Source organism: Amblyraja radiata, chromosome 23, assembly GCF_010909765.2.
Source record: "Amblyraja radiata isolate CabotCenter1 chromosome 23, sAmbRad1.1.pri, whole genome shotgun sequence".
Lineage (NCBI taxonomy): Eukaryota > Metazoa > Chordata > Chondrichthyes > Rajiformes > Rajidae > Amblyraja > Amblyraja radiata.
In genome coordinates, this window is record NC_045978.1 from 41,070,200 (window position 1) to 41,085,957 (window position 15,758).

General features: G+C 54.2%; 1 protein-coding gene across 1 annotated transcript; it reads right to left on the reverse strand.

The window, feature by feature from the left end:
- Positions 1-173: 173 nt before the first annotated feature.
- Positions 174-15,544, reverse strand: snta1 (syntrophin alpha 1). The gene is made up of 7 exons (XM_033042139.1): positions 14,422-15,544; positions 11,276-11,489; positions 5,682-5,868; positions 4,751-4,881; positions 3,771-3,967; positions 3,051-3,238; positions 174-2,103 (listed from the first exon to the last, which is right to left on the reverse strand). The coding sequence occupies exons 1-7, from the start codon at positions 14,840-14,842 to the stop codon at positions 2,011-2,013; spliced, it is 1,431 nt and encodes a 476-aa protein (XP_032898030.1). The 5' UTR covers positions 14,843-15,544; the 3' UTR covers positions 174-2,010.
- Between the last annotated feature and the right edge of the window lie 214 nt (positions 15,545-15,758).

The window sequence follows — 15,758 nt, forward strand, 5'->3', positions numbered from 1 at the left end:
CTTCCTCAGCGCATGCTCCCCCCTCACCACCCCTCCCCCATCCTCCTCACCCCCCCATCCTCCTCACCCCCCCTCCCCCCTCCCCCCTCACCCCCCCATCCTCCTCACCGCCCCTCCCCCCCCTCACACAGCAGTAATTGACAGCCTGGAGAATGAAAGGGAGAACTCTTGACGGATTATGAAGTCTGGTTTAATTCCACATGTGAGGTATTTACAGCAAAGCTCAGTATTAAATTAGTGAGGATACAATGTACAAAGCTGGAGGCGAGGTACAGACTTGGGGACACCATGGGAATCATTCCCGGTCCCTCTCGTCCCCACCATCCCGTGAGTCAGTCGCTCCCCTCCCACAACAGATAGCACCCAGGCCGTTCAGCCCATCCAGACCCTCCTGCATTCCTTCTGAACACTTGGGGTTTCCATCGAGTCTACATCGACTGCCCCCCAACAAAACAACTGAAGTAGGATCTCAGTGGGTCCGTGGAGGCAGGGGGATGATCAACGTGCATCTTCTATCCATTCCCTCCACAGATGCTGCCCGGCCTGCTGAGTTCTTCCAGCACTTTGTATTTTGCTCCAGATTCCAACACCTGCAGTTCTTTGTGTCCGTGAAATATCTGCTCTGGGCTTTGACCCCTCTTCCACCCATCCCCAGGATGGTCACCCAATCATAGGTAGGGTGCAGAGAGTGCAGAGGAGGTTTACCAGGATGCTGCCTGGATTAGAGGGAATCAGCTACAGGGAGAGGTTAGACACACTGGGAATGTTTTCTCTGGAGTGTCAGTTATGGGGAGACCTGATATGTTTATAAAATTATCAGAGGCATAGAAAGAGTAGACAGTCAGAACCAGTCAAAACATTTTTTTTACAGCGGTGGTGGTAGAGGCAGATACAATAGTGGTTAAAGAGGCTTTTGGATAGGCACGTGGGTATACAGGGAATGGAGGGATGTGGATCACGTGCAGGCAGGCAAGAGTTGGTCTTGGCATCACGTTCAGCACAGGTATTGTGGGCTGAAGGGCCTGTTCCTGTGCTGTACTGTTCTATGAGGAAGGGCAAGGGTTGAGAGGCGAGCAGTAGAGGGAGATGGGGAATAAGGCTTGTAGCAAAGTTTGGCGGGGGCTGGTAGTGGTACCACTGCCTCTGCCTGTGGTTTCCCTCCCCACTGGGTGACTTGGTTTGGCACCAACACGGCCTGCAGGCTTCAGCAGCCGTTAGGCCTCACTCCCACCGCAGCATGAGCTCCAGGCCAAGCGGTGGCAAAGTACAAACAGTTACGGCCATTAGGGTTTATTGCCTGGGTTTGTGTTGGCCTAGCGACAGTTTGCACATTCTGTCCTCCAGGGACATAGAGTGAGGGGGGGTGGGGGTTTCATTAAAATACTCAGAGCCAGACAACGAGCTGATCCTTCCAGAACCTTCCACAGCCAGGAAACCCTTCACCCTCACCAGCTGACAGTATGTGTGTGTGGTAGGCCTGGGGCCTAGCCTGCGGGCCATAGACACAGGCCTGGGGCCTAGCCTGCGGGGCATAGACACATGCCTGGGGCCTAGCCTGCGGGGCATAGACACATGCCTGGGGCCTAGCCTGCGGGTCATAGACACAGGCCTGGGGCCTAGCCTGCGGGCCATAGACACAGGGCTGGGGCCTAGTCTGACCGAGTGGGGCCAGTTGGCAATGTCTCACGCTGGCAGACGGTGTGGTTGCTCTGGGCCGTGAGGGCGCTGGGAACCTTTCACTGTCCACGGGGTGTAAATGCGTCGGTGACTGAAGCCAGGACCTCAAACATCCCCGGCCATTCCCGCCTCAAAACATTCAGTGTTAGCGAAGTGCAGAGGGCAGAGTTAATGCGGATACAAGAGAAAACGGCGACTTTAACGTCATTGTCTTGAGAAAACGTGGCATCAGTAACTGCAGCGGCGTTAGTGGCGGGCAAGACCCAGCACGATTCTCCTTCACAATGGCTTCCTCTCTCTGCCCAGCAGGGGGGCAGAGGGCATGGGGCCGGGCTAGGCCATCAGGCCCAGACGGGTTACCTTGGCGGACAGGAATGAATGAATGATAAACACAATGGTCTTGGGGCAGGACTCCAGGTTCAGTTGCTGCAAGACAGGAAGTTTCCGGTTACTCCCGGGTCTTTCCGGCTGATGTACCCCAACCCCCGACCCCTCAAACCCCGACCCTCCCCGCCCTCACCCCTGACGCCCACTGGTTCCAGAGGAACTAGGCCCCCAGTTGCAACATTGCTCACTTGGCCTACAACACATTCCCATCACCCCCTCCGGCTCCTGCACCTTGCCCCATCCTGTAACTCCCACCACCCCCAATACCCCTCCCCGAGTCTGGGACCCCTTCAGCCCCTACACACTGGGTTGCAATTCCACACTCTCAGCTTGCCTGGGAGAATGTCAGAGACATACAGCACGAAGCAGGCCCTTCGGCCCAAACTTCCCTGCATGACCAACATGCCCCATCTACACTAGTCCCACTTGCCTGTGTTTGACCCTCTAAACCTGTCCATATGTTTTTTGAAAAAGGGTTTTGGCCCGAAACGTTGCCTTTTTCCTTCGCTCCATAGATGCTGCTGCCCCCGCTAGGTTTCTCCAGCTTTTTTGTGTACCATATGTTTTTTGATACTGCTTTAGTCCCAGCCTCAACTACCTCCTCTGGTAACTTGTACCATATACCCACCACCCTCTGCTTGAAATGGTGCCCCTCAGGTTTATATTAAATATTTCCTCCCCCCCCCCCCTCACCATAAACCTATGTCCTTTGGTCCTCGATTCCCCTTCTCTGGGCAAGTGACTCTGCATCTACCCAATCTATTTCTCTCATTATGTTATACACCTCTATAAGATCAACCCTCATCCTCCCGCACTACAAGGAATAGGGTCCCAGCCTAAACCTCTCCCTGTAGCTCAGGCCCTCGAGTCCTGGCTTCTTGCCCCTGTCACTAAACCCCCCCCCCGCCGCCCCATTCCTGGAGGCCGCAGAGAGCCCGCCCGCCCCCCCCACGGACAGGCTACGTGGCCAGACCGGGGGTACTCACGATCTCTCCCTCGGGCCCCCCGAAGTCGAGGAAGAGCAGCCGGACGCCATCATCGGAGGACATGCGCAGTCTCTCAAAGGGCTGGCTGATCAGAGGCAGGCTCCGGCCCAGCTCCCCCACTCGCGAGATGGTGAAGCCCCGGTCCAGGTGTACGGTCAGCTGGCAGTCCTGGCCCAACCACGAGCACGCTGGGGGGCGGGGGGGGAGAGGCAGGGTCAGCAGGGAGAGGGGGGTGAGGGGAAGAGAGGGGGCGAGGGGTAGAGAGGGGGCGAGGGGTAGAGAGGGGGCGAGGGGTAGAGAGGGGGGGAGGGGTAGAGAGAGGGGGAGGGGTAGAGAGAGGGGGAGGGGTAGAGAGCGGGGGAGGGGTAGAGAGAGGGGGAGGGGTAGAGAGAGGGCGAGGGGTAGAGAGAGGGGGAGTGGTAGAGAGAGGGGGAGGGGTAGAGAGAGTGAGAGTGGGAGTGGGAGTGGGAGTGGGAGGGGGAGTGGGAGGGGGAGTGAGAGGAGGGGGAGTGAGAGGAGGGGGAGTGAGAGGAGGGGGAGTGAGAGGAGGGGGAGTGAGAGGTAGAGGGAGAGTGGTTGGGGGAGAGGGGAGGGGTTAAGTAGTTAAGGCTTGTGTTCTCAGTATCAGGGGTCGGGAGGGGGTAGCTCAGGGGTCAGGGCCCCGGGCAGAGGTCAAGGGGTTGGGGGAAGGGTGACGGGGAGGGGGGTTGTGGCCCTCACCGGTGATCACCTCCTGGAGCTGCTCGGCTGCACCATGACAGCCGTCCACCAGCAGCCGGCTCCACAGGCCCAGGTCGGCAGCGGTTGCCGTGGTGAAGAGGCGGCTGTCCACTCCGCGCCGCGTGCCGGCCCTCAGCACGAACGACAGGTCGGGGTCTGCCAGCTGTGGCCCCTTAGCCGGGCCCGAGTGTACCAGCCTGCAACACAGGGTGGGCGTGAGATGTCCATCCTCGACCTCCTACCCTCCACCCCTGCCATCTGACCCACACCCCTCACTCTCTGACCCTCCACCCATCCCCGCGATCCCAGAGTACACAAGCCTGTGACACAGGGCAGGCCAGGGGCACACGACCTATGCCCCCCCCCCTCCCCCTCCCCCTCCCCCTCCTCCCGACTGCTGTCTGTGCGGAGTCTGTACGTTCTCCCCGTGACCTCGTGGGTTATCTCCAGGTACTCCGATTTCCGTGCAGGTTTGTAGGTTAATTGGCTTCAGTAAAAATCGTAAATTGTCCCTAGTGTAAGATTGAACTAGTTTAGTTGAGAAATACAGCGTGGAACAGGCCCTTCGGCCCACCGAGTCCGTGCCGACCAGTGATCCCCGCACATTAACACTATCCCTCACACACTAGGGGCAATTTACAATTTTATGTCTTTGGGTGGTGGGAGGAAACCGGAGCACCTGGAGAAAACCCACGCAGTCACATGGAGAAGGTACAAACTACCAGCAGACAGCACTTCTAGTCAGGATGGAACCCGGGTCTCTGGTGCTGTGAGGCAGCAGCTCTACCCACTGATTTACTCCAGCTCTCTGTGTCCATGGTTCTAATAGGTCACCCCTCAGGCTCTGGGGGAGACAGTTCCAGCCTGACCGGCCCCTCCCCAGAACAACACCCTCTAGTCCCGACAACACCCACACCTCCCTCCTCCACCCCCACCCCCCACCCACCCTGCAGGCTGTGGTCTGGGGAGGGGGCTCTCACCTGGTGGCGATGAGTGGGTGCCGGGAGTCAGGGTTATCCAGCTGTTCCCGGGTGCGAGGCAAACAGCTGTACAGCAGCAGCTCCTTGTCAGTGAGCAGGGCTAGTACAGGCCGCTCCTCCTGCCCCGCCACCTGGGGGAGAGACGCGACGAGAAAACAAGGAGAGAACAGGACCCAGGCTCAGAAGGGGGGGGGGAAGACGGTCCGTGTGCGGTTGGGGCTTTGGTGGGTGGGGGGGGGGGGGGGGGGGGGGGTTGAGATGTGAGTCCTCAGACAGGGGGAGGAGAGGCAGGGCTTGGGGAGAGAGTAAGGGGTTGAGGAGAGGATGCCGGTGTCTGGTGTTACCGTGGGTAGGGGGTGACCAGGGGAGGGGGTGGTTTCCGGTCAGTGAGTCACCCTAGGTGCCAGGTGGGTGATGGGGGGGTTTACCCGAGGAGGGGGGGTTACTGGGGAGGGGGCGTTACCGGGGGAATGGGCGTTACCGGGCAGTTTGGGGGTTGGGAGAGGGGGTAGAGGTGGGTTTACCGGGGGGTTACCGGGGATGGGGGGGGCGTTACCGGGGAAGGGGGGGGCGTTTCCGGGGATGGGGGGGGCGTTTCCGGGGATGGGGGGGCGTTACCGGGGATGGGGGGGGCGTTTCCGGGGATGGGGGGGCGTTACCGGGGATGGGGGGGGCGTTTCCGGGGATGGGGGGGGGCGTTTCCGGGGATGGGGGGGCGTTACCGGGGGAGGGGGGCGTTTCCGGGGATGGGGGGGTTACCGGGGATGGGGGGGCGTTACCGGGGGAAGGGGGCGTTACCGGGGGAGGGGGCGTTACCGGGGATGGGGGGGGGGGGGCGTTTCCGGGGATGGTGTGGAGTTACCGGGCAGTTTGGGGGTTGGGAGAGGGGGTAGAGGTGGATTTACCGGGGCGTTACCGGGCGGTGCCCTACCTGCTCGGTGAGCCAGCCCAGGTGCCGGGCGGTCGTCCCCCCCAGTGCCCGTAGCCCGGCGGTGGAGCGGGCCAGCAGCCCGGTGGCGTTACCATGGAGAGCGGTGAACCAGGACTGTGCCGTGGGCCCATCCCTCAGCCGCAGCGACACCGACTGCTGCCCATCGGCACTCAGCAGCTCAATGTACCTGACCCCGGGGAGGGGGGGGGGGGGGGGAGCGTGTGGTGGGATGGGGGGGGGGGGGGGGGGGAGGTGCATGTGGTGAGACAGAGGGGGAAGGGAGGGAGGGGGGGGGGGGGGTGGAGAGAAATACGTATTATTCAAACACAATTCTGAATTGACAGTTCTTTCAGAAAGTTAATCTTCCTGAAACACAAACTGAACGAAAATCTTAGCAATCTCATAAGTGGATAGGAGCAGAATTAAGCCATTCAGCCCATCAAGTCCACTCCGCCATTCAATCATGGCTGATTTATCTTTCCCTCCTGACCCCATTCTCCTGCCTTTCCCCATAACCTTTGACACCTGTACTAATCAAGAATCTATCTATCTTTACCTTAAAAATATCCACTGACTTGGTCTCCACGGCCGTCTGTGGTAAAGAATTCCACAGATTCACCACCATCTGGCTGAAGAAATGCCTCCACATCTTCAATAGACAATAGGTGCAGGAGTAGGTCATTAGGCCCTTCGAGCCAGCACCGCAATTTAATGTGATCATGGCTGATCATCCCCAATCAGTACCCCGTTCCTGCTTTCTCCCCATATCCCCTGACTCAGCTATCTTTAAGAGCCCTATCTAGCTCTCTCTTGAAAGTATCCAGAGAATTGGCCTCCACCACCCTCTGAGGTAGAGAATTCCACAGACTCACCACTCTCTGTGAGAAAAACTGTTTCCTCGTCTCCGTTCTAAATGGCTTACTCCTTATTCTTAAACTGTGGCCCCTGGTTCTGGACTCCCCCAACAACGGGAACATTTCCTGTCTCCAGCGTGTCCAAACCCTTAACAATCTTATATGTTTCAGTAAGATCCTCTCTCATCCTTCTAAACTCCAGAGTGTACAAGCCCAGCCGCACCATTCTTTCAGCATATGACAGTCCTGCCATCCCAGGAATTAACCTTGTATACCTACGCTGCACTGCCTCAATAGCAAGAATGTCCTTCCTCAAATTAGGGGACCAAAACTGCACACAATACTTCAGGTGTGGTCTCACTAGGACCCTGTACAACTGCAGAAGGACCTCTTTGCTTCTATACTCAACTCCTCTTGTTATAAAGGCCAGCATGCCATTCGCTTTCTTCACTGCCTGCTGTACCTGCATGCTTACTTCCATAGACTGATGAACAAGGACCCCCAGATCCCGTTGTACTTCCTCTTTTCCCAACTTGACGCCAGTTAGATAGTAATCTGCCTTCCTAAAAGACGTCATTTAATACTGCGGCTGTGACCTCTAGTCCTAGACTCTCCCCCTAGTGGAAACATCCTCAGCACATCCTCTCAATCCAGGCCTTTCACTATTCAGCAAGTTCCAATGAGGTGTCCCCTCATCCTTCTAAACTTCAGCTAGTACAGACCCAGTTTGGGACGTTGAACAAGGGCAGGACCTACACAGTGAATGGTAGATAGAAACAGAAACATAGAAAATAGGTGCAGGAGTAGGCCATTCGGCCCTTCGAGCCTGCACCGCCATTCAATATGATCATGGCTGATCATCCAACTCAGTATCCTGTACCTGCCTTCTCTCCATAGCCCCTGATCCCTTTAGCCACAAGGGCCACATCTAACTTCGTCTTAAATATAGCCAATGAACTGGCCTCAACTACTTTCTGTGGCAGAGAATTCCAGAGATTCACCACTCTCTGTGAAAAATGTTTTCCTCATCTCGGTCCTAAAGGATTTCCCCCTTATCCTTAAGCTGTGACCCCTTGTACTGGACTTCCCCAACATCGGGAACAATCTTCCTGCATCTAGCCTGTCCAACCTCTTAAGAATTTTGTAAGTTTCTATAAGATCTCCCCTCAATCTTCTAAATTCTAGCGAGTACAAGCCGAGTCTATCCAGTCTTTTTTCATAAGGTGGGCAAAAAGGCTTTTGGCACTTTGGCCTTCATCAGTCAGAGTATTGAGTATAGAGGTTGGGAGGTCATGTTGCAGTTGTATAAGGCGTTGGTGAGACCACATTTAGCGTATTGTGTTCAGTTCTAGGCATCGTGTTATAGGAAAGATGTTATCAAGCTTGAAAGGATTCAGAGAAGATTTATGAGGATGTTGCCAGGTGTGGGCTATAGGGAGAGGTTGAGTAGGCTGGGACTCTATTCCTTGGAGCACAGGAGGATGAGGGGGTGATCTTATAGAGGAGTATCAAATAATGAGAGGAATAGATCAGGTAGATGCACAGAGTCTTTTGCCCAGAGTAGGGGAATCGAGGACCAGAGGACATAGGTTCAAGGTGAAGGGGAAAAGATTTAATAGAGGGTAACTAAGGGGTAACTTTTTCCACACAAGGGGTGGTGGGTGTATGGAACAAGCTGCCAGAGGAGGTAGTAGAGGCTGGGACTATCCCAACAGTTAGACAGGTACATGGATAGGACAGGTTTGGGGGGGGATATGGACCAAACGCAGGCAGGTGGGACTAGTGTAGCTGGGACATGTTGGCCGGTGTGGGTAAGTTGGGCTGAAGGGCCTGTTTCCACACTGTATCACTTTATCAGCTTTATATGTGGCCCAAACTTGTTTACAGTATACCAAATGTCGTCTGACCAGCGCCTTATAAAGGCTTAGCAATGCTAGCATTGTATTTGCCTTCCTTACTATTGATTCGACATGCAAATTAACTTTTTGGGAATCCTGCACCAGCACTCCTAAGTCCCTTTGCACCTCCAATTTCTTGATTCTCTCCCCATTTGGAAAATAGTTTACTCCTTTACTCCTACTACCAAAATGCATGACTCCACACCTTGCTACACTATATTCCATCCACCACTTCTCTGCCCACTCTCCCAACCTGTCCAAGTCCTTCTGCAGAGTCCCTGCTTTCTCCACACTAACTGCCCCTGCAGCTATTTTTGTATCATCCGCAAATCTGGCCACAAAGCCTTCAAACCCCTCGTCCCAATCATTAATATACAACGTGAAGAGTAGCGGCCCCAGCACCAACCCCTGCGGAACTGCGCTAGTCACTGGCAGCCAACCCCTTTATTGCCACTCTTTGTCTTCTGCTGTCCAGCCAACCTGCTATCCATGCTAGTATCTGCCCTTTGATACCGTGGGCTCTCACCTTCCTTAGCAGCCTCACGTGTGGCACCTTATCAAAGGCTTTCTGAAAATCAAAGTAAACAACTCTCCTTTGTCTGTCCTGCCATTTACATCCGTAAAGAATTCCAGCAAATTCGTCAGGCCTCCCCTTCACAAAGCCATGCTGATTTCGGCCTATTTAGTCTGTGTGTGTCTGTGTGTGAGATATGGCCTTTGATTCCTTGGTCCGCCAAAACCATACGCAAAAACTCAGAGATTTTTTCCATTTCACTTTTGTATTCACTCATCCACTCCTCATTACATTTAGACATTTTATGTACACATTTTTAAATAAAATCCTTCCCCCCCCCACTCACTCATTTTGTCGCCGCCCGGCTCTCCTCCACTTCCCCCAAGGCCCGGCTCTGTCTGCTTTTCGCCGAGCGGGGGAACAGCCGATCTTTGGCTTGAGCCAGCGTGACAGAGCCGGCGCGTCAACGGCCTGTCAGCGTTGAGGGGTTACGCAGCGTCTCGACGGGCGTACGCAGCGTTTCAACGTCGAACGTAGCGTCTTGACGGCGTACGCCTGGCCCGCAGGCTCACTCGGCATCACGCCCGCCCGCTCCCCCCTCCCGGGGTCTGAAGCACGTTCAGGGACCAGACCCGTTCTGCACTTAGTCTAGTGGACGCTAAAATCTTGCCAACCACCGGTCAGACTAACCAGCCTATCGTTCCCATTATTCTGCTTTGCTCCCTTCTTGTGCAGCGGGGTAATATTGGCAATTTTCCAATCATCTAGGACCTCTCCTGCCTAGTGATTTTTGAAATAATGTCTCCACAATCTCTAAAGCCACCTCTTTCAGAACCCTAGGGTGCAGTCCATCCGGTCCAGGTGACTTATCCACCTTCAGCCCTTTCAATTTCCCCAAGCACCTTCTCCCTAGTAAAAGCCACTCCACTAATTTCCACCCCCTGACACTCTTGAATTTCAGGCACGTTGCTGGTGTTTCCACTGTGAAGACTGATGCAAAAAGTTATTCAACTCCTCTGCCATTTCTTTATTACCCGTTATCACTTCTCCTGCATCATTCTCCAGCAGCCCAACGTCCACTCGTGCCTCTTTCTTACTCTTTATATAACTGAAGAAACTCTTGCTATCCTCTTTTATATTCTTGGCTAGCTTACCATCGTATTTCATAGAAACATAGAAAATAGGTGCAGGAGGAGGTCATTCGGCCCTTTGAGCTAGCACCGCCATTCATTGTGATCATGGCTGATCGTCCCCAATCAATAACCCGTGCCTGCCTTCTCCCCATATCCCTTGATTCTGTTCTGTTCAGTTTCATCTTTTCTCCCCGTATTGTCTTTTCAGTTACCTTCTGTTGTTCTTTAAAAGCTTCCCAATCCTCTGTCTTCCCGCTCATCTTACGCCCTTGATCGGTTGCCACTTTCTCCCCCTAGAATCTTTCTTCCTCTTTGGAATGAAAAGATCCTGCATCTTCTGAATTATTCCCACAAATTCCTGTCATTGCTGTTCCACCGTCATCCCTGCTAGGTGGACTTTCCAGTTAACATTGACCAGCTCCTCCATCATGCCTCTGTGGTCCCCTTTGCTAAGCTGCAATACTGCACATCCAATTTCATCTTCCCCCTCTCAAATTGCAGATTAAAACTTATCGTGTTGTGGTCGCTACCTCCTGGTGGCTCCTTTACCTGAAACTCCCTTATCGAATCCAGTATATTACACAACACTAAATCCAGAATTGCCTTCTCCCTTGTAGGCTCCAGTAGAAGCTGCTCTGCGAATCCATCTCGGAGGCACTCTACAAATTCCCTTTCTTGGGGTCCAGTACCAACCTGATTTTCCCATCTCCCTGCATATTGAAATCTCCCATGACCACCGTAGCATTGCCACTCTTACACGCCAATTGTATCTCCTCCTGTAACTTGTATCCTAGCTCCTGTTTGGGGGCTTGTAAATAAGTCCCAGTAGGGTATTTTTACCCTTATGATTTCTCAGCTCTACCCACAGGGACTCTGCATCTTCTGATCCGATGTCACCCCTCGCGAAGGCTGAGCTACCCCACCCCCTCTGCCTGTCTTTCCCATAGGATCCGTGGCTGTTGGAAACCGGAAACGGACAGAATGTGCCGGAACACCCAGTGGGTCGGATGGAGTCACTGGGGAGATAAGGGAGTGCGTGACCCCTCATTCCCGACGGAGACTGACCGGCCCACAGTGTTACCGGCAGCTTCTGTTCAGTTTCAACACGAGCAGCTGTGTCCCCACTGCCCCCCCCCCCCCCCCCCAATGGTCCTCACGCACCCCCCCCCCCCCATCCCCTTGCTTCCCCCCGTACCTGTTTTCCGTATCTGGGGGCTGGATTCTCCTGCGGATGTAACACATTTCCAGTGGGAAGCTGAGCTCGGTCTGGGTGTCGTTGTCGCCGGGCAGTGCCCCCGGTGAGGGGGGGTCGGTGGGGCCATCGCCGGGGCCTGAGGGGGGGCTCCAGGCTGGGGGGGTCCCTGGTGATGAGGCCTTGAAGTAGGAGGACACCTCCTTCAGGTACTTCACTGTGGGGGGAGGAGGAACAGCATGGCAACGTTACAGAACACGGACAAACATGCAATGTCACGGAACATGCACCAACACGGCAACATCACAGAGAACACAAAGCAACGTCACTGAATACGCAACACCAATGCAACTTTCCTGTGCCCAACATGATGCCAACTCCAATCTGCCTGCAAGTCATCCCTATCCCTGCATCAACTCGCTCCACACATCTACTCTGTTCCTTGGAGAGCAGGAGGATGAGGGGTGATCTTATAGAGGTGCATAAGATCTTGAGAGTAATAGATCGGGTGATTGCCTTTTACCCAGGGTAAGGGAATCAATAATAGGAACCGCAGCGGCTTTTTGTTTTGTTTTAAACACGTGGGGGTTTTTTCTCCCGTTTATGTACAATGTTTACATATTCTGTTGTGCTGTAAGAATTTCAATGTCCTATCTGGGACATATGACAATAAAACACTCTTGACTTGTGTATGGAATGAGTTGGGCTGAAGAGCCTGTTCCATGCTGTATGTCTCTGCCCCACGCACATCTCTATTAAACTTTGACTGTCTCACCATAAAGCTACTAGTATTTGATATTTCAACCCTGGGAGATAGCTTCTGACTGTCTACCCAATCTGTGCCTCAGATAACTCTGATAATTGTATACACTTCCACCACCTGGGCAACTGAGGGGGAACGTGAAGGGAGTCAGTGATAGCAGGGAAATGGAGGGGGCTGGAGGGCAATAAATGCAGGGCCGGGAGAGGAGGGAATCAATGATCATTACCCACTGGTCACGGACTGGGGAACGGGCCACAGATATGGAAGACAAGTATTGAAAGATGGCGGGTGAGACCGTGGGTATTATGGAGTGAGGGGGCGGGGATCTATTATTAGATGTAATAGCAGAACCAATGAAAACACTCAGCACTGATCAAAGCGGCAGAGCTGATGAAGGGAGAGTCACACCTGAGCTCTGGGATTTTAACACAGTCCAGCACAGGAACAGGCCCTTCAGCCCACAACGTCCATGCCCAACATGATGCCAAATTAAATTAATCTCCTCTGCCTGCACGTTTAGATCAGTTATCATGAGGTACAGTGAAATATTTTTGCTGCATGCTATCCAGTCAGCAGAAGGACCACATGATTACAATCGAGCAGATACAGGACAAAGTGAATGCTAAAGGGAACCTTGGTAAAGAGGCTCATACCCCTCCACCAACCCTGGCAGCATGGTCCAGGCACTCAACACCCTATGTCCTCTAGTCAGTTCCACCCTGGGGGGAAGTAGTTCTCTATCTTCATGAATTTTATGTATTTCTATCAGGTCTATCAGGAGAGAAAACAATCCAATTTAAATTGGAGAGCACAGAAATAAACCGATATTTACTGTAGACACAAAGAACTGCAGATGCTGATTTACACCATAGATGGACAGCAAGTGCTGGAGTAAGAGTCAGCTGAGTCCCACTGTGAGTTGCAGACCCCACTGTTGTCCTCCGGATCAATGCCTCCAACCCCTGCTGCCGTCCTTTATGACTAAACCACGATAATCCCATCCCTTCCGCCAGCTCCCTGCCCCCCTAGACAGGAGCGGACTACACATGCTGGAAACACAGGTCACGCTGCACCACCCAACTCTCCCCCCCCCTCCCCCTCCCCACACGCTGCCCGGTGTGACGGGTCTCCCAACTCTCTGCTCTTATCCTAGTGGAGAGATTTTATCCACGGTCTATAACTGTCCAATGCTGGCAACAGGCTCACCCACTCCACAGTGTAACAGCTACCAGATAAATGAAACAACGTTTAGTGCAAGATAAAGTCTGATTGAAGAGAGATGGCTCGATTGTAATCCAGTCTATTCACTGTAGACACAAAATGCTGGAGTAACTGAGTGGGACAGGCAGCAGCATCTCAGGAGAGAATGAATGGGTGACGTTTCGGGTCGAGACCCTTCTTCAGATGCAGTCTTTCCACTGAGTTGTTAGCACGCAACAAAATTTCAAACAGCACTGACAATAAACTAAACTTGTCCATGCTGGCCAAGATAGTCAGACAGCATAGAAACAGGCCCTTCAGCCCTGCCCCACATGCCCATGTTTTGCCTAAATCTTTCCTGTCAACGTACCTGTGCAAATGTCTTTTAAATGTTGTGTATGTTACCTGCCTCAACTATTCCTCTGGCAGCTCGTTCCATATAGCCACCACCCTCTGAGTGAGAAAGTTACCCCTCAGTTGACTGGTAAATCCTTCCCCCCTCACCTGAAACCCACACCCAATGTTTCCTGATTCCCCCATGTACTTTAATCTGGTTGTGTTCATGATCACATAGCCGTTGACATGGGGAGGGTGCAGAGGGAGGGGAGGGGGGGAGAACCCGAAACGTCACCCATTCACATTGCACAGGGATGCTGCCTGCCCGCTGAAAAAAGGGCAGGGACTCGATGGGCTGAAGGGCCGGATTTCGCGCTGGATCTCAGTGATTATCCATAGCTGAAGCTGCTCACAGCAACATGGCAGTGACTGCTAACCCAGCCGTGACTGACGGCAACAGACCTCCCCACCCCTGGGGACAGACACCGCCACAATCCCCCCTCCCCCCCGCCTGTGGCTCACTGGATGCGGGCCACACAGCGGGTGGGGGGGGGGGGGGGAGAGAGGTGTCATCGCGACCCCCAGACCCACGGCCGTTGGCAATTGTACCCCTCTCTCTGACCCCCGACTGCTGAACAAACCCCGGGCAGAAATAAACCCCCAGGGCCGGGTCTCTGAGAGAGGGGGCCCCACCACCGCCCCTCATCCACTTCTCCCTCCTACTTTAACCCCAGTAGGGCAGTGAATCCCCCATCACCCCCACACCAAGGGGTGGCCTCTCTCCCCCCCCCCCCCCCCCCCCCCCCCCGCCCCACCACCCACCCAGCATCTCACCAACCCCCCCCCGCACCTTCCAGCACCACCTCCCGGCCCGTCTTCTTCAGCGCCTGCACCGCCTGGTCGTGGGACGCCTCGCGTAGGTCGGTGCCGTTGACGGCCAGGATGGCGTCGCCCACATAGAGTTGGCGGCTTTGCTCGGCGGCCAGGCCGCGGAAGATCTTGGAGATGAGGATGGGCATGTGGTTTTCGCGGCCGCCCTTGATGCTGATGCCCAGCCCGCCCGCCTCTTGCTTCACGATGCGGACACTGCGCTGGCGGCCGGGCCCGGGCTCGGTGCCGGGGGGAGAGGGCTCCGGCTCGCCGTTGCTCAGGGCGGCTCCGGCCGGGCTCAGATGCAGCGAGTCCTCGGACAGGGAGGCGAGGAGCCGCCGCCAGCGCTCGGGCTCGGGCTCGGGGCCCCGCACCTCCACCAGTCCGCTCCGCACCACCATCCCGGCGGCGGCCAAGGTCAGAGTGTCCGGGCCGGGACGGAGATCCGAGACCCTCCTCCCGCGGCCGGGACCCGGCCCGCCCCCAGTTAAAGGGCCCGCTGCCGCCCAAAGCTGCTCACAAACTTGCCAGACTCTCTCACTTCCCGCAAACACTCCCACAACTTCCCACAAACATTCCCGCAACTTCTCACGAATTCCTACTTCTTGCCATAAACATTCTTACATTTTACAACCTCTCACTTGTAACAAACTTTTCTCAATCTTCCCATAAACTTTCCAACAACTTTAGCACAATCTTTCTCACTTTTAACAAACTTTTCACCAACTTTCTCAACTTTATTTTTGTAATCTCTCTTGTAACCAGCTTTTCTGTAACTTTCCATCAACTTTCCCACTTTTCAAGAACTTTCTCGCAACTTTTTACAAACTTTCTCACTTTATAAAACTTTCCTACAACTTTTCACGAACTTTATAACAACTTGTTACACACTTGCTCACTTTAACAAACCGTTCTAGATACTTTCCACAAACTCACAATTTTCACAACTTTTTTTTAGAAACTTTCCCACTTTTCACAAACTTTTCACCAACTCTTTCCAAAGTTGTTAGAAACTTTTGGCAACTTGCTTTAGCAGGTTTCTGCAAGTTTAAAAAAAAACAAACTCAATCTTCCTGGACTCGGCTCCGCTAGTCCAGCAGCCGGGCCGCCGCCAACAACGGCACCTGTTCGCCTTGGCTCAGTGTCCGCAGCCCGCGTTTCATCCACAACCATTTCTATCCAATGACAGGATCCATTTTTCTCCAAGTCCGTCTGTGTACAAGTGTTGACGGGACAGATATCCGGCTTCATCAGCCGGCGAGATCAAGTCAAAAAGTGAAGGCCGTGGCAGTGCGGCGCTCCCTCACCGCCCCTCCC